Source organism: Lathamus discolor, chromosome 1 (genome assembly GCF_037157495.1).
Source record: "Lathamus discolor isolate bLatDis1 chromosome 1, bLatDis1.hap1, whole genome shotgun sequence".
NCBI lineage: Eukaryota > Metazoa > Chordata > Aves > Psittaciformes > Psittacidae > Lathamus > Lathamus discolor.
Genome location: NC_088884.1, coordinates 66,195,521 through 66,213,242, shown reverse-complemented (window position 1 = coordinate 66,213,242; position 17,722 = coordinate 66,195,521). Strand labels below are relative to the sequence as shown.

At 43.9% G+C, this 17,722-nt stretch overlaps 5 protein-coding genes across 5 annotated transcripts; 2 read left to right on the top strand and 3 right to left on the bottom strand.

Moving 5' to 3' along the window:
- Positions 1–3,894: 3,894 nt before the first annotated feature.
- On the bottom strand, positions 3,895–6,937 carry LOC136012859 (histone H2B 1/2/3/4/6-like). Its single transcript, XM_065675900.1, has one exon. The coding sequence runs from the start codon at positions 6,785–6,787 to the stop codon at positions 6,407–6,409; it is 381 nt and encodes a 126-aa protein (XP_065531972.1). The 5' UTR covers positions 6,788–6,937; the 3' UTR covers positions 3,895–6,406.
- Positions 4,366–5,302, top strand: LOC136012745 (histone H1.10). Its single transcript, XM_065675808.1, has one exon. It carries the CDS (start codon positions 4,411–4,413, stop codon positions 5,074–5,076), a length of 666 nt encoding a protein of 221 aa, XP_065531880.1. The 5' UTR covers positions 4,366–4,410; the 3' UTR covers positions 5,077–5,302.
- Positions 5,395–10,371, top strand: LOC136012815 (histone H2A.J). Its single transcript, XM_065675867.1, has one exon. It carries the CDS (start codon positions 7,121–7,123, stop codon positions 7,508–7,510), a length of 390 nt encoding a protein of 129 aa, XP_065531939.1. The 5' UTR covers positions 5,395–7,120; the 3' UTR covers positions 7,511–10,371.
- Positions 10,372–13,004: 2,633 nt separating this feature from the next.
- LOC136012755 (histone H2B 7) lies at positions 13,005–14,261 on the bottom strand. The gene is made up of 2 exons (XM_065675816.1): positions 13,831–14,261; positions 13,005–13,318 (listed from the first exon to the last, which is right to left on the bottom strand). Exons 1-2 carry the CDS (start codon positions 14,250–14,252, stop codon positions 13,315–13,317), a joined length of 426 nt encoding a protein of 141 aa, XP_065531888.1. The 5' UTR covers positions 14,253–14,261; the 3' UTR covers positions 13,005–13,314.
- Positions 14,262–14,798: 537 nt separating this feature from the next.
- LOC136012884 (histone H4) lies at positions 14,799–15,530 on the bottom strand. Its single transcript, XM_065675940.1, has one exon. The coding sequence runs from the start codon at positions 15,171–15,173 to the stop codon at positions 14,862–14,864; it is 312 nt and encodes a 103-aa protein (XP_065532012.1). The 5' UTR covers positions 15,174–15,530; the 3' UTR covers positions 14,799–14,861.
- Positions 15,531–17,722: the final 2,192 nt, after the last annotated feature.

Genomic DNA, 17,722 nt, shown 5'->3' with positions numbered 1-17,722 from the left:
GTCATGACAAGCCTTGAAACTAAAGGACTGTGTGAGAGGTAACAATGTTTTTTTAAGCTACCTTTGTTTAACCACCAAAATTAAAAAAGTGATGCTAGGGCTATTCAGAGCAAATCTGCACATAGGTTTCATAAATTAACCTGGAGAAGTATTTTTTGCAAAATAGTACTGAGAGATATGAGCACTGGTGAGACCCATCTGGAGTCAAGTTCTGAGCTCCCTAGTGCAACAGAGATGTGGATATAGCTAGAGTGAGATGAGTGAAGGGCCACAAAGTTGCTTATGGGACTGGAGCATCTCTCATATGAGGAGATGCTGAAAGAGAGGAGACTGTTCAGCCAGAAGAAGAGAAGGCTTAGAGGAGTCTTTTCCATGTGTTCAGATGCCTGAATAAGGCAGACAGAACCAGAGTCTTTCCAGTACTGCACCAGGACAGAAGTCAATGGGCACAAACTGAAACACAGGAAATTCTGCTTAAACATACAAAAATATTTTATTTATTTATTTATTTTTCAGCAGCGAGCTTCCTGGAGAAGCTGCAGTGTCTCCCTGCTCTAGTTGAACCTTCTTCCAGTGTGGGTGTGGGACCTATTGCATTAGGTGGTAGATTAGAAGGCAAGATACTTCTTTTTAGGAGATGTGATTTCCCCAACACTCAAATTCTGTCAGTATATTTTTGGTAGCTTAGTTTAAGTATATATCTTAAAAGGGTACAGGTTTCTTTACTACTGACTGCCTTTCGACATCTTAACTCTTCCATACTATATAAACCTTGCAATTGCTGAATCAGTATTGTCAATATAATTGTAGTATGCCAGCAACTCGACTAATGCCTCTGTATGGTGTTTTTTATTATTAAGAGTGATTACCTGAATGCCTGCAAAATCATTCTTTGTCAAGAAGATAGCATGCTTCAATTAAAACTTCATAATTTCTCTGCGTCTTTACCATGTTAGTAATAGTTAATGTAATTAAATGAGTGTAGTTCTTCAGCTAAACTTGGCTAATCAGCTTACTTAGATTGTTCTCTTTCTGCAGCCTGAATGTCTAATTTGCCTCTATTTGTCTAACATTTAAGCTGTTTCTCCTCCACACAGACCTTCTGTCTTGAAAAGAAAAAAAAAAAAAAAAAAAAAATATCAAGTGTTTTCTGTGCTATACAGTTTTAGGAATGACTTCCTAAGTTATATGCAAACTATTTTTGTTTTGAAGATCGTTGCACTGGAAAATACACTGGCATTTTGTAGGGTCATCTGCAATCTGCACTAGCACCTGTACTGCTAGGCAAGGAAGGATGCCAGGGCATGTTATGTGATGATGAATGGAAATGAGATTCTGTTTTGGGCAGGTAAGGGTTTGCCTTTTAAGGAGGCATAAGAAATTAGTTTGAGGTCCTGAGTAGGAGGTGAACAGAGCCTGAGTTTGGACAGCGTGCTTGAAAAGTTAAAAACCAGAAGTTCCAATCTTTGCTGTTTGATTGAAATTTAGTATAAAAGAAGTCACATTTAAATATTTGTCTCTTCACATGGAAGCTGCAAACAATTGTTATTACCAGCTCGTGCTCAGAACTTGTTTTTCAAGTCATGCTGCTTGGCACAAAGAAAAATTCTCCAAATTTCTCTGACATGTTGAAGAAACGTTCCATACTCTCCTACTGATTTTCTAAGTTACGTGGTAGGAGGCTTGTTTTTCTTTTATCTGTAAAATGCCCAGGGCAATATCAATGCTATTTGTCAGGTAGATAGTATTTGATGTCTCTAAATACTGAGAACTGTTATTTTGGTCCAATGGAGTGTTTAACAGCTATTTACAGCAATGCAAAAGTGAGAATTGTTCAAAGCTTCTGATAAGTTTATTTTATCCAATTAACTAGAAAATTTCATTACTGGTACAGGGCAGGGAAATAAACCTAGAAATGACTCTCCTTTTCACAGTGCCTCATACCATTAAAGAAATGGTTGGTAAAAGCAAGAAAATTTTCACTGCTCAGAAGTAGGCCAGGTATAATGGTCTGTACAGAAAAGAGCCAGCATGATGGTTGAGGAATAGATACAATAAAGGGTGCTGAAACATAATTCTGGATGCCAGCTGCCAGATCTTCCAGTGTCTCAAACAACTAGGGAAGAGCAAAGAACTTCAGAAGTGTAGCTCAAAACAGAGAGCAGGGAACTATTTAAATGACATGCAGATTTACATGGATGCATCAAGAACTAAAAGTGGGAGAAGTCCTAAATTCTGCTGCTTGAAATTCCCAGATAATGACCTTTTTCATCAAACCCAGACAGATGACAAGATTTCCTTCATCTGTCTTTTGTATCACTTACATTCAAATTCTGCTTTATGGCCATTTCCATTCAAATAACCTGGAAAATGAGCATAATGCCTTCATCTTGCCCATGAGCAACTGCATTTTTGCCTCTCAGAAACATATTTCTGCTGATCATTTGAATTACCAGCCTGAGCTTGAAACTCTATGGCTATTGTGGATTTGGTTTAGTTGCTTACTTAGGAACAGCATCATGTTCACAAGAAGTGGGGCAGATTTCATAGTCAACTTCAGTACACCCTTCGGTCCCTACTGTGGGGTACTAGAGAACATAATTTTTCCTTTTCTTTGCTTTTTCCTTCCACTTCTCTGATTCAAAGTATGTATTAGCTGGCTTGCATGCAGACACAAAAAACCAAAAATAGATCTAGAAGAGAATATGAAACAGTGGCAGTTCATTGTTTTAACTTTTGTTATTCTAATGTATCTTATTATTATTATTCGCCATTTAAAACTATCACATTTCAACTAAAACTCCTTAGTATTACATATAACTTAACTGTGTTCTCAAAGTTTAATATATGAAGAAAAAAAAAAAAATAAAAAAAAAATGCCAGGGCCTTTTCCAACATACTATTTGTCTTCCAGAATCTCCAATTTATCCATCCTAGAAGAGACACTCCTTTGCTGAAATAGTCCACTAACATTTTTCATAACAAATTTTTATAAAGTACAATAGGGCAAAATATTAGATTTGGGCTTAATTTCTTCTTTTCAACAAAGGAAATAATAATAAAAGAAAAAAAAAAAAAAAAACCCTGGCTTCTTTTTCATTACAACCAATCGAACCTTTTGTCTTCTGATTAGTTAAAAGAAATCGTTGAAGTCCTTCAAAAAATAAGTAACCTTTGTTGTCACTTTCTGAGTCTTAAAAATTAAGTGGGATAATTAAAGCTGATTCTGATTTGTGAGGATTACCTGAAAAATGTTTCAATATTCTGAGGATTTGGATGAAAACCGAAATTGTTGAGTGTTTTTCTTTTCCTTTAAAGAAGCGAATGGCAGGTTTTATAAAATCTCTTGGGGAAAAAAAAAAAAAAAGGAAAAAAAATCTTATCAAATATTTACAGGTAATATTGAACTTTAAACTTTCTGTTCACATAGGCCAGATTTCCACATTATTTCATTTATTTGGGGTGAACAGAGGCTTCAGCTGTCTCCATTAATGTTTAAGGAGCTTAAGATCATATTAGTGTATATATAACTGCTATTTTTCCCCTACCAGTCTGCTTCTGGCTTCTGTAAGTCTTACAGAATAGTAGAAACGAGTGATGTAAGTAAGAAAGCATTTAACTAGCAGTTAAATTTATATGCATTAACTAAGTATGGGCAGCTTATTTTACAAATAGGAACAATTTGTGAAAATATCAAAATCTTGCTATTCACTTACAGACCACCACAAAAAATGAAGAGCCCTTGCAAGTTCCAGACACTTTTCAACAGTACATATATTCCTCTGAAGGTCTCTTATTTTCCCAAACAAGGAAATTCTGTAGAAATACGGTATCCTTAATACTTAAAGATATGGTTAAGTGAGCCGAATCTTTATCCATATTCAACGCTCAGCCATGAGATTGTGTTACTTCCTTCTCTTTGAAATCAATTTACGACTAAAATATTGAAGCTGCCCCCTCGGTTTCTGTCCTAATCTGTAGAAAACCCCCTAAAGAATAAGTCTGCAATACGGGGGAGACTTTTTGTCTACGGGATTTATTATAATTTAGAACGAAAAACAAAAGTTTGCCGTTGCCGGGGTCTCTCTGGCTTCACAACGTGGGGTTAAACCCATCTTTTCTCTCTCATCTGGGTTCCCAAGAGCAAGAAATTCCCCCGAATGAAAGTCCACCCTCTTCTTTTCACCGCCCGAAGAAACTGAGGTGATTTCGTGGCACGCAGTTTACAAAAATTATGAATTTATAACTCCAAAGAAACACAGACTCGGCGGACTAAAAGCTCTTCCTGGCTAACAGTTAGGCGGGCTCTGCAAAGCACCAATCACAGATCACCGCTTCGCTATAAATTCAGGCATCGGGGTTACTGTAGCCCAATTACTTTCTTTTGATTAGGAAGAAGTCTCTGCAGCGATGTCGGAGACTGCTCCCGCCGCCGCTCCCGCTGTTGCTGCCCCGGCCGCTAAAGCGGCCGCCAAGAAGCCGAAGAAGGCGGCGGGCAGTTCCAAAGCCCGGAAGCCCGCGGGCCCCAGCGTCACCGAGCTGATCACCAAGGCCGTGTCCGCCTCCAAGGAGCGCAAGGGGCTCTCCCTCGCCGCGCTCAAGAAGGCGCTGGCCGCCGGCGGCTACGATGTGGAGAAAAACAACAGCCGCATCAAGCTAGGGCTCAAGAGCCTCGTCGGCAAAGGCACCCTGGTGCAGACCAAGGGCACCGGTGCCTCCGGCTCTTTTCGCCTCAGCAAGAAGCCGGGAGAGGTGAAAGAAAAAGCTCCCAAGAAAAGGACGGCTGCAGCCAAGCCTAAGAAGCCGGCGGCCAAGAAGCCTGCCAGCGCTGCTAAGAAGCCCAAGAAAGCTGCGGCAGTGAAGAAGAGCCCCAAGAAAGTAAAGAAGCCGGCCGCTGCCGCTGCCAAGAAGGCAGCCAAGAGCCCCAAAAAGGCGACTAAGGCTGCCAAGCCCAAGAAGGCGGCGGCAGCAGCAAAGAGTCCGGCCAAGGCAAAGGCGGTGAAGCCCAAAGCAGCTAAGCCCAGGGCAGCCAAGCCGAAAGCAGCCAAGGCAAAGAAGGCGGCGCCCAAGAAGTGAAGTGTTGAAGTGGAAATACTGAAACCCAACGGCTCTTTTAAGAGCCACCCACTATTGTCCCAAAAAGGGCTGATGCACTCCTTCGCCGAGGTCTGTGCCTGCAGCAGAGGTAACCACACGACACTACCCGTGTGGGACGTTCGTCTGTGGTTTGGATGGGACGCTAAACTTCCGGCCGTGGTTACGCTAAGACTTGGAAAAATAAAGTTTGTATTTCCTGCGAAAACGCTTTCTAAAGGCTGACTGTTTTTTGAGCATCGCAAGAGGGTTAAAGGGACTGCTTGGGGCGGGTGTCGCTCCGGGGCGTGGAGTCTTGTGTTGGCGATTTTAACCATCTCAGTTACTAACAGCCTGGGCGCGACGGCTACACCTTTTAGTAGCCGTAACCGGGAACTGTCAGCGCACCTTCTCCGCTTCCTTGGCAATGACTTATCCATTCGGCAGCGCTGTCGTGAGGCAGGTCTGAATTTCTGCGTGGCTTCCCCGACCTGCTTTTCGACATGGAGATTGCTGGGGGGGGTGCGGGGGCGCGAGTGGAGCTATCAGCGGTCCTCTTCTGCACCCTGCTGGCCTAGTGGTGGTGCAGTCGGAGCGGCAGGAGCTCTTTCGGGCAGCTAATCTCAGCCGCCGCGGAAGGGCGCTTTGCTGGCGGTGCTTCCGCGGCAGTAGGAGAGATGCGGCCCTCCCTGGGGCATTGTGGCTCCGCCTCTGTCCAGTTGTGATTGGCTGATGGAGAATCCGCTTTCGCTTATTGGGCAATTAGGTAATTTCGAAAAGCCCGCGCCTTCCCTCGCCGGCTCCGCTCTTGGCGTTATGAGCTCGTTTTCCAAGCGCACCTGCCCCTTCTAAGAGGTATCCTCGCTTCCCCTTGTCTTCTTGTCTTTTCTGTCTTGTCCTGGACTATCTGTCTAGTGACAACTGTGAAAAAATGGCCTATGTATTTCTCTTATTCTATTTTTGGGGTGCCCGCGCGTTAACCTATCAAGTGCAATCTATGTGAGTCTTTTCGATTTATGATGGAATGTATAATGCCTCACATCCTAAGTCATTACTGTACTGATTCACAACAGCGCTTTCATTTACTGGAAAGTTTGAAAGTTAACATTTATGTAGTCATCAATAATTTAACTTTATTCAAGGTTTCTAGATATTATTAATAATTACAAGCCGTTATGACAGATTTAAGATACATTTCAACTTGAGTTTAGCGTTTTACAACCGCTTTTACACCCAGGAAACCTAAGATACTAACTGTGCTAAAGCTCTTTTAAGGACTATGTAGGTGGCTCTTAAAAGAGCCTTTGGATTATAACTGTCAGTCGCAGGCACTCTACTTGGAGCTAGTGTATTTGGTGACAGCCTTGGTGCCCTCGGAGACTGCGTGCTTGGCCAGCTCACCAGGCAGCAGAAGCCGCACGGCCGTCTGGATCTCCCGAGAGGTGATAGTGGAGCGCTTGTTGTAATGGGCTAAGCGCGAAGCTTCGCCAGCGATGCGCTCGAAGATGTCATTGACGAAGGAGTTCATGATGCCCATGGCCTTAGATGAGATACCAGTGTCGGGATGCACCTGCTTCAGTACCTTGTACACATAGATGGAGTAACTCTCCTTACGGCTTTTCTTGCGCTTCTTGTCACCTTTCTTCTGTGTTTTAGTCACCGCCTTCTTAGAACCTTTCTTGGGAGCAGGCGCTGACTTCACCGGCTCCGGCATTTTACCAGCTCCCTCACCCCTTGTCAGAATGAGATGAGAACTTAAAATGGCGGCAGAGCCCTCTACTTATAGGGCCGTTATGCAAACACCGGACCTCCAACTCGTTCAATTCGATTGGATCTTCTAGCAAGGAGGCGTATCCTTGTCGCTGATTGGTTAAAAAATGATCCCTCGTCTCATTGGTTGTCAAAGCAACGGATGTTTCCAGCCAATCACCAAGAGCTAATTCCTCCCTGGGAAGGGATAAAAGGGGAAGACCCGTTGTTTTTAGGATAGTTGTCATCTGCTTCTTGTGAACGTTTTTGTGTGTAAGCTATTTTAAGGGGCTGAAGCATGTCTGGTCGCGGGAAACAGGGGGGTAAAGTCCGAGCTAAGGCCAAATCGCGCTCTTCGCGGGCAGGACTGCAGTTCCCCGTGGGCCGAGTCCACCGCCTGCTGCGCAAGGGCAACTACGCGGAGCGGGTGGGCGCTGGAGCTCCTGTTTACATGGCGGCAGTGCTGGAGTACCTGACGGCCGAGATCCTGGAGCTGGCGGGCAACGCGGCCCGCGACAACAAGAAGACGCGCATCATCCCGCGGCACCTGCAGCTCGCCATCCGCAACGACGAGGAGCTCAACAAGCTGCTGGGCAAGGTGACGATCGCGCAGGGTGGTGTGCTGCCCAACATCCAGGCTGTGCTGCTGCCCAAGAAGACTGAGAGTCATAAAGCTAAAAGCAAGTAAACTCAGAAAATCGAGCTGCTCAGATTTCTTTAAATATAACTTTATAACCCAAAGGCTCTTTTCAGAGCCACCCACACGGTCAGAAAAGAGTTGCATTGCTTGCTTTATGAAAGAGGTCTGATGCTGTTTCCTTACACACTGAGTTTAAGTAATGCCGTGTTCTGTGGCAAAGCCTTAAACCTTCAGTCTCTTGAGGGGGTGGTATATTTACATTCCAGCTCTTGATACTTTGTAAGGAAAGAACATTAATCATACTTGTAGTGAGTTACTGTTTTTGGTTTTCTTGGGGTGTTTTTTTTGTGGGTTTTTTGTTTGTTTATAGTAGATTCATTCTTAATGTTCAATGTGCTCAATTGTGATTTTCCTGGCTACTTATGGTGTAAAACATGGGGACTGGGGTTGCTAAAAAGCTGTGGGGGGAGCGCAAATAGCTCTGTAGCGTGAAAATACTGTTACAAACCCATATAACTACGAAAAATGAAGAAAGGCTTCCTCTGTTGGCTGTTGTTCTTTTAAAGTTGTAAAGTTGCCCTGTGACTTGACTTAGGAATAAAATGAAAAATGCTTTAAGGGAAATAGCTCATTTTGATCTAGAACCTCAATTAGATGGACCTGCACTGCAAAGCAATAATGTAGCAGCTCTCTACTCAGAGGAAACTTCTTTCAATGATGATATATATCTTCTTTTAGGTAGGATTTTAAAATAGCCATTCTTTAATTGTCTTGCTGTGCATAACTATTTCTCTTGTATCAATTAACAGTGGGCAAAAGTATTTGAATTCATCTTTATTGTTGGCTCAGGTATCACCCATGAGTAAAGTATTAAAGCTCTTTAAATGCACTGCTATAAATTATGAGAGAGACTTGTCTAGCTGATTCCTTTTACTAAGGTGTGCCCAGAAACTGCACCTGATGGTCTGCAGCACCCTGCATGGAGGCCAGAACTCCCACCTTTGCAGCACTCCTGTCCTCCTTATCCCCCGGGGAAAAGGAGCTTAGAGGAAAGAAAATGCTACATACACAGCAAGATACCTGAGCCTCTCCTCCCCACCCCCAAGCTGTAACAGAGAGGTTTTTTAAGTAGAACTGTGTGGGATATCACAGAGTGGGATATCATGGATGATTTGTGGAGAGAAGCATAGAGGAGAGCTGTCTGGAGCACCACACTATCGTGGTATGGTGATGGTATCTCGCCTAAGGATTTGTTTGTGAGTAGGTACACATAGAGCCATAAAGTTTTCATTATGTTGTTGATCCTCATTAGTTGCAGCTACTTGGCACTCCTCTTCTTGAGCAATTGCAATCGTATTAAAACTGTTTTAACATGCACAAATCTTCTTAATGTCTCTTCTAGAACAGATTCCTTCACATGTGTTTCAGGCAATAGAATTGTTCGGATCAGAAGGGACATTAAAGCTTATTCAGTTCCATCCCCCTGCCACGGTCAGGGACATCTTCCTCTAGACCAGGTTGCTCAAAGCCCTGTCCAACCTGGCCTTGAATGCTGCCAGGGATGGGGCAGCCACAGCTTCTCTGGGCAACCTGTGATAGTGCCTCACCACCCTCATAAGTAAAAAATTTTTTCCTAAAACCTAATCTAAATCTCTCTTCTTTTGGTTTAAAGCAATTCCCCCTTGTCCTGTCACTGCAGGCCTTGGTAAGAAGTCTCTCTCTGTTGTCTTATATTGAAAGGCTGACATAAGGTTTCCCTAGAGCCTGCTTTTGCCCAGGGTGAACAACTCCAACTCTCTCAGTCTTTCCTCACAGGAGAGCTGTTCCTTGGGGCTCTCCTCTGGACCTCCTCTAACAGGGCCATGTGTTCCTTGTGCTGGGAACCCCAGAGCTGGATGCAGACCTCCATGTGAGATCTCATGAGAGAAGAGCAGAAGGGGAGAAGATCCTCCCTTGACCTACTGTCCAGGGTGCTTTTTATGAAGCCCGGGATAAAATGGGCTTTCTGGGCCACAAGTGTGTATCTCTAGATCAAAGCACTCAAATCCCAGAGAAAGACTGTGGGGTTATATGTATCTAGGAATGTGATTTCTCGGTGAAAGAAAACTCCTCTACATGGAAATCAGAATTGGTACCACAGGAGAGGGCTTTACCATTCTCTGAGTGTGTAAGTAAGTCCAGAACTTCTCCACATTCTTCTTGTCATCTGACCACAAATATGTCATTTCATTCAGAATATAATTCCAAACACGTCTCATTTAACTATTTATCCTGCTCATCTCAGTAACTGGAGTTTCACCCTCTCTGATACTTAAGTCCACTTCTTGGCATTCTTTTTCTTCTTAGTCACTTATGGTTTCACCAGTTGTGAACCTTGTGCTGTCATCTCACTGGTGAAACCTCAAAGGGAAATGTTCTATAAGTCAGATGGATTATATGATAGGAGTGCTGGCAAATCTACTTGCATTTAAGACTTGCAGCTTTCAACAAAACCTACTAGATGGAGAAATGTAGCAAAGCAAGTTTAAATAAACGAGCTTCATCTCATTTGCATATGTAACAAACAGTAGTAAAGAGGAAATCCATACCATAAGATACGTTAGCTGTATCACTGGGTTCCAATACACCTTCACATTCTGACAAACTTGTGATACAAAAAAAAATTCCAACCATGCACCTTCAAATATTGTGTATCACAGTTACATTTAGGGATCTTAGAAGCATAAAATGGTTTGGGTTGGGAGGGACCTTAAACATCATCTAGTAACTCAATAATGTCAGTCAATGCATCAAAAGTCTTCTTAATGCATAATTAAAAAGTAAGACAAAAGGCTTTTCTATCACCTTTCACCTTCACTTTGTTTTCAATATTTTGAATAATATATTCTATTAAAAAGAACTTACAAGACTCTAGCTTGCATATTATTATTATGTAGCAGGTATAGATATGGATTTAAATTGCCATGTAAGCCCCCAAGAAAATTAAAAGCAACTTTGCAGTTGTATATAATTCACTGATGTGATGATTAATTTACTAATTAAGTACTTTCTTGTGCAGTCATGGTTAGATATTGCCTTACTGCAACAATCAAGTGCAATCTCATCATTATAGTTTAATGAGGAACTGGAGCAATTGTTCTAATTAAAGTTTATTTGAAAAGCTACAGTACTGCAAAGGTTTCCTTTCTCATTTAACTCATAGTACTATGTGTCCAAACCCATGGGGAAACTGCAGTACTTATAGTCTGGGGATTGGACCCAAACTTTGATTCAAGTAATAATTATTGTCTCCAATGAACAGTAAAAGTAAATTCATCAGGGATTATACTCAACAGCAAGATTTTCTTTCTGCTTTAACTGTTTTTATCTAAGAAAACCCCCTGGTCCATGACAGAACTGACTAACTCACTAACTCACTAACAAAAACACACAGGAAAGAAGTCTGTGGCCACATGCAGGCAAGGCAGCCTTCTAGAAAGAATGATATGAAATTTTATCAAATGTCCCACACACACTGGGGAAAGGGGGTTGCAGGTAATAAGTCTGTCAGCTCCTGCTTTTGGCATCTGCATCACTCATTTCTGCCAGGAGATTTTGGAGGATAAATTTCCAAGTCTTCCAGTGGTTATACTGCTGGAGGGAAAAGTTATACTAGGATACTCAACCTGCACTCAGGAAGAGATATGAAGAAATTATTATTTTTAAACAAAGATTTTGTGTAATACCTTCAGGCTTTCTTTAGTATTCAGAAGATTGATTGTGCCTCAGGAAACACATCTAGACACAGATCTTTAGGTATAAAGTACAAAGCAAACTTTGTGGAGCCAAATGTTAATGTTAAACACCACCCTGGCAGGTCCACTAGTGACAAGTCTTTTAGTTAGTTTATAAACAGTTCTAATTCATTCCGTGCAGTCAAAAAGCATAGTCTAAATTAAAGCTATCTTTGCCTGCTCATATTTTATATGTTTGATTGGCAGATCTTTAATTTACTTTATTTAAAATAATGGTTTGAATGAAAATGGGATTCACAGTGATAATTATAATTACTATAAACACCTGTACTTTTTTTTGGACATCTGTAACTTAATATATGAATATCTCAATCACATTTTCCCCTGAAGCTAGGGAATATATTCTGCCAATAAATATTCTGAAAATGTTGCTTAAGGTCTGTAAATTATGTCCAACAATGAAATTACATAAACAACTATCAAAATTTAAAATTATATCAATGATCTTTAAAAGGCAGACATGTTTGAAGCGCTCAAAATATTAATAATTTAAGAAATGGCAAGTACATAGCCATATAATTTTATTCTGTGCAAGTATAAGTCGTAACAGTTTTAATTAAAAAGAATAGTCTCAAAACTCTTTCAATATTTATTCACTTTCCAAATATAGTCCAAAGTACTGTAAGCAGCACACGTGCAAGGTTCGTTAAAAAACGTGTGAAATACACAGAAAAATATCTTGATTCCTCATTGGAATAACACACATTTGGTTATTGATCATTTATCAGATGGCATAGAGACGTCTAGTTGGTAGCTTTGGTAATGTATTTCTTTGCTTGCTGGATCCAGCTGCGTCCTTGCCACCACTTCTCTATCTCGACCCCGGCAGCTGTGGGGCAGGAGCCCTTCGGTCAGTACTGCCCACTGACCCACTCGGGGCTGGGGTTGACTGAAAAGGGGAACGGCGCATGGTCCCTCCTCCGCTCCCGAGCAGCAGCTCGAGTTGCCTTCACAGTAGCCCCAGGTCTAAGCATTACGCACCAGAGCCCCTCACAGCTGATTTTCCCCTCTCTTAAGGCCTCACTCCCTACTCCCTCTTGCACCGACCTGCAGGTCGTTCCGTACGAACGTGAAAGCGCTGAACGCTAGGACCCCAGCCCGCGGGGCTCCACGGAAGAGGGGGAAGCTTTTGAGAGAGAAGTGTCTGGGTAGACAAAACACGAAGCCGCAGTGGCCGGAACGAACAAAGAGAGCGCGACACAGAATCAGTCAATCCGCAATATCCCCACAAGCGGAAACGGCAATCAGCTGTGCCAGGAGGGGCGGTAGCACCGAGCAAGGACGCGGATTGGTAGGATTTTGCCGCAGACAGCGGAAAGGGTCGGGATGGAGACGGGTCTCGGCAGCCCGAAACGCGGGGCCAAGGCTGCTGCTCCTGCCGCCGGCGGAGACCCCCACTGCCACTTAAGAGTCACTTGCGCGGGGGGAGGTGGAGGAGGGAGAGGACGGGAAGGCAAAGAAGAGAAAGGATGCTCAAGCTGAACAAGAACAGAGCAGCTTGATGGCGGGGCTGGAATCCGGTCCTGGTCGAGACAGGCAGAGCAGCCGGACTCTCCGCTGGGACCGGTGCCAGGGAAAGTGCATCAGCCGGCGTCTCACGGGAAGCCCTTCCCGAGCTGCGAGGGGGCCGCTTGGGGGCGGAGGCAGCGGATAAAGCCCCACCTCCGCAACTCCCGTCCCCTACAGCCTTCTCCCCCAACATACTCCCCCGTCGTCTCCCCCCTTCCCTCCCTCCTCCACCCCCACCCCTTAACCGCTTCAGTCCTCAACCAGGTCGGACGCCGCGAAATATATTGCCGCTCCTCGGGGCGTGTGGCGTTCAGTGAGGGGCCGCGGAGAGTGTTGTCATGTCTGGCAGAGGCAAAGGCGGGAAGGGGCTCGGGAAGGGTGGTGCCAAGCGCCACCGTAAAGTGCTGCGCGACAACATCCAGGGCATCACGAAGCCGGCCATCCGCCGCCTGGCTCGGCGTGGCGGCGTGAAGCGCATCTCGGGGCTCATCTACGAGGAGACGCGGGGTGTGCTGAAGGTCTTCCTGGAGAACGTGATCCGCGACGCCGTCACCTACACGGAGCACGCCAAGAGGAAGACTGTGACCGCCATGGACGTGGTCTATGCTCTGAAGCGCCAGGGACGCACCCTCTACGGCTTCGGCGGTTAAGTTCCAGTTGCATACTCTACACAGTTAAAAACCAAGGCTCTTTTAAGAGCCACCCACAAATTTCATAATGAGAGCTGGTTATTACTGGAGTTTTCAAAATGCATTGTGTAGACATTCTAGTGTTGCGCAATTGCAAAATTTTAGGGTAGGTGTTGAAACTTTTTTAGCCACACAGCTTTTAAAAGCTGCTACAAAGTATCCTTTTCTAAAAAGGTACCAAGAACGCTGATTAGTGCAAAATACTTTTTGCTACTGGTTATGAAAGTTAATGCATCTATCAACATACAAGCTATGTATTTAATGATTTAATTAACTAATTAGGACTAAAATCTTATAGGCAATCTCAGCTCTTCTTAAAAAAAAGAGTGGGGGCTCTTAAAAGAGCCGTTTGGTTTAAACTTTAAAACTGTTTTACTTGGAGCTGGTGTACTTGGTGACAGCCTTGGTGCCCTCGGAGACTGCATGCTTGGCCAGCTCACCCGGCAGCAGGAGCCGCACGGCCGTCTGGATCTCCCGAGAGGTGATGGTGGAGCGTTTGTTGTAGTGCGCTAGGCGCGAGGCTTCGCCGGCGATGCGCTCGAAGATGTCGTTGACAAAGGAGTTCATGATGCTCATGGCCTTGGACGAGATGCCAGTGTCGGGGTGCACCTGCTTCAGTACCTTGTACACGTAGATCGAGTAGCTCTCCTTCCTTGCTCTCTTTCGCTTCTTGTCACCCTTCTTCTGCGTCTTTGTGACAGCTTTTTTGGAGCCCTTCTTTGGAGCAGGAGCTGATTTTGCTGGTTCAGGCATCCTTAAAAGTTTCTTTCCAAGATCTTCACTGTACCTCAACAACATAGAAAATGGCGCCTACCCCCGTATTTATAAGGGCGTTATGCAAATTAGAGGATTGTAATAGTTCCAATCCTATTGGAGTAAAATATACCAACGCAATTACAGACATTTCCGTCCTGTAACCCTCACAGCTTGGGCGCTACATTTGCACAATCTTTGTGCTTTGCAGCTACTGTGACTGCGGTAAAACCTTCACTAGCAAAAAAAAAAAAAAAAAAAAACCAAAACGCAAACCACAAAACAAACACCCAAGCAAAAGTAAACAAAACAACAAAAAAGCCCACAACAAAAGAAAAAAAATCTGCACTGAATTCACTTTTATTTTCAAAACTCATATTCATACATGGGCACTTTGTACTGCTCCAGTGTTCCTAAGACTTTTATAATGGGATATTTTGTAGCACGTTTAAAATTCTGAAACCACAATTCAAAAAATGGTAACATTGCATGTGTGTAATTTTGCTTTTGACGAAATGTCAAAAGTGTCTCAAACATTGCATTTTAGACTTAAACTTTAAGGTTTAGTAATAACCAGCTCTCGTTGTGAAATTTGTGGGTGGCTCTTAAAAGAGCCTTGTTGTTTTTTGACTGTATTGATTTTGCAACCGGAACTTAACCGCCAAAGCCGTAGAGGGTGCGCCCCTGGCGCTTCAGAGCATAGACCACGTCCATGGCGGTCACAGTCTTCCTCTTGGCGTGCTCCGTGTAGGTGACGGCGTCGCGGATCACGTTCTCCAGGAAGACCTTCAGCACACCCCGCGTCTCCTCATAGATGAGCCCCGAGATGCGCTTCACGCCGCCACGCCGAGCCAGGCGGCGGATGGCCGGCTTGGTGATGCCCTGGATGTTGTCGCGCAGCACTTTGCGGTGGCGCTTGGCACCACCCTTCCCGAGCCCCTTCCCGCCTTTGCCTCTGCCAGACATGACAACACCCTCCGCGGCCCCTCACTGAACGCCACACGCCCCGAGGAGCGGCAATATATTTCGCGGCGTCCGACCTGGTTGAGGACTGAAGCGGTTAAGGGGTGGGGGTGGAGGAGGGAGGGAAGGGGGGAGACGACGGGGGAGTATGTTGGGGGAGAAGGCTGTGGGGGGCGGGAGTTGCGGAGGTGGGGCTTTATCCGCTGCCTCCGCCCCCAAGCGGCCCCCTCGCAGCTCAGGAAGGGCTTCCCGTGAGATGCTGGCTGGGCCACTTTCCTCGGCACCGGCGCTGTGGCGCGTCTGCTGGACTCCAGCCCCGTGCTGTCACTCGGCTCCTACCCGAATTCAGTCTGCGCAACCTTTCGCTTCTCTCCCCTCCTGTCCTTGCCTCGCCCCCCCCCCCGCGCAAGTAATTGTTCCGTGGCAGGCCTGGGTTTCCGTCAGCAGCAGGAGCGGCAGCTCCTGCCCCGTCTCGACTCTCCCCACTCTCTGCGGCAAAATCCTACCAATCCGGGTGCTCGCTCAGCGCTAGCGCCCCGCCCAGGTTTTGGGCTCCTCATGTGTTGCTTTGTAATTTTTTCGTTGTCAGTGTTTGCCTGCATAGAGACCCTCCGTTGGTATGTTTATATAATCTCTGCCAGCCTTGTCCCCTTCGATCTACAGCTGCTTTTTGTTCATAAGTCCATCCACATGTTGCTCAAGAGTAGGGGAAAGAAACTCTTCAGCCTCGTGATAAGCGGAAGGGTTCCCCCCCCCCCCACCTTTAATAAATGTAATGTAACATTTCTTTCAGGATGACTAAAAAGTAAGCTTTTCTGTGAGAGGTGGTAGTGGCGGTTTGGGTTTTCCTTCTTTTAGCACATGCACACAGACCCATGCTTACATCTGTCCTACCTTTACCTAGCAAGCATATTTTTTGACCATTTTGAAAAAAGCTGAAAGCTTATAGAATTCTAAGAGAACAGATGTAAAGAAACAGCATAAGTTTCAACATCATGTTCTGGGAATCCTGTCTACTGAGGAAGCAACAGACCTGGTCTTACTCAGCTCCTAAATAGAAACAAAAGCCTGTTACAGCACTGTCCCGCTGATGCCCGAGTTATCTCTTTGCTAACCACATGCCATTTAAAATAGAAATGTTACTCATTTTTAAATGTTAACAACAATAGGTCAGTGTTCTACTACCATAAACTTTCCTGGTTTATGGCAGACTCATTCAAACCAGCAAACTTTACTTGCTCACACATGTAACAGTCAACTAATTTATATTGAAATTAAACATAATTTCACAATTTAAAAAAAATATTTTGGGCTCTTTTGGGCTTTCTCCTTTGTTTTAATGTCACAAATTTTCACATATTTCTAGTGATTTTGGGACTGAAAACATTTTTTCAATTTAATAAAGACATTTTGAAATAAATATTAAGCCTTCAAGGAATCTTAAAATCAGAATCTCCTTGAAAAATTTGCCAGGGATTTTATTTTCATGTGATTTCTGGTTTAACTTGTATTTAGTCTTCATATTCTGAGAACTCACAGCATTATTAAAGATTTTTCACTGGCATTTTTAAATGAAACTTGTTTGAAAAACAGGGGAAAACAAACCAAACACGTGCTTCAGACACAAACTTCCCACCTCTCTACATCTTTCTTATGATAATAGTTCACACATTTCTAGGATAAGAAATTTACTTTTTTCTTCCTTTACTACCCCCTCTAGCATGCCTGAGAAAATGTACTAGATACATATGTAAAAAGAAAATTGATATATTTTTAGAAGAGGTGTATATTTCTAAATATAACAGCTTTTTCAAACATCAGGTATCGGAGTTGGGTTAGTTTGGGTTTTGGTTGGGTTGTGGATTTTTAATTATTTAAATATCTGTTATAATTTAGGTCTATTTCCATTTCCTTCCTCACCAAACAACCTGGCTCAAAACTCTTCAGTGTTCTATTATGAAAATGGGTAAATCTATACCATATATATGTGTATATATATATATATATGGTCTATCTTACAATTGAGGTGACTGCTTATCTTGGAATTGTAACTACAACATTTAGGGAAGTGTCATAGTCCATTTGACAGCATCCCCCACCCCTCCCCACGATAATAAGGCTGTCTTTGTTTCTCTGCTTAGTCACTTTATAAACACCCTCTGTCAGCTTTTGGTTGGATTCCTACATTTAAACTCAGGTTGTCTAAAGCAAGCAAAGGATCTGTTGGTATATATGCCAGCCTCCAGTCAGATAAGTCTCTTATTTTTAAGAAGCAAATGCTACCAACAACTCCAAAATACAAATCAGAATGTTAAGTAAAGGCATCCATAGGATTCATGGATAAATGAAAGAGTTATGGAAAGATGTCTCAAGGAGGAGAATGGCCACAAGGCCATCCCTTTTGCAACAGCACACAATTGATGAAGCCCCATGGAAGGTCTCAGGGAGGTTCTGGCAGCTCTGATTTACATTCCTAGGGGATATGGGTGGGGGTGCCTGTGCCACGCAGCACACTAGTAGAGTTGTGCATCTGTACTGGGACACTGGTAGAT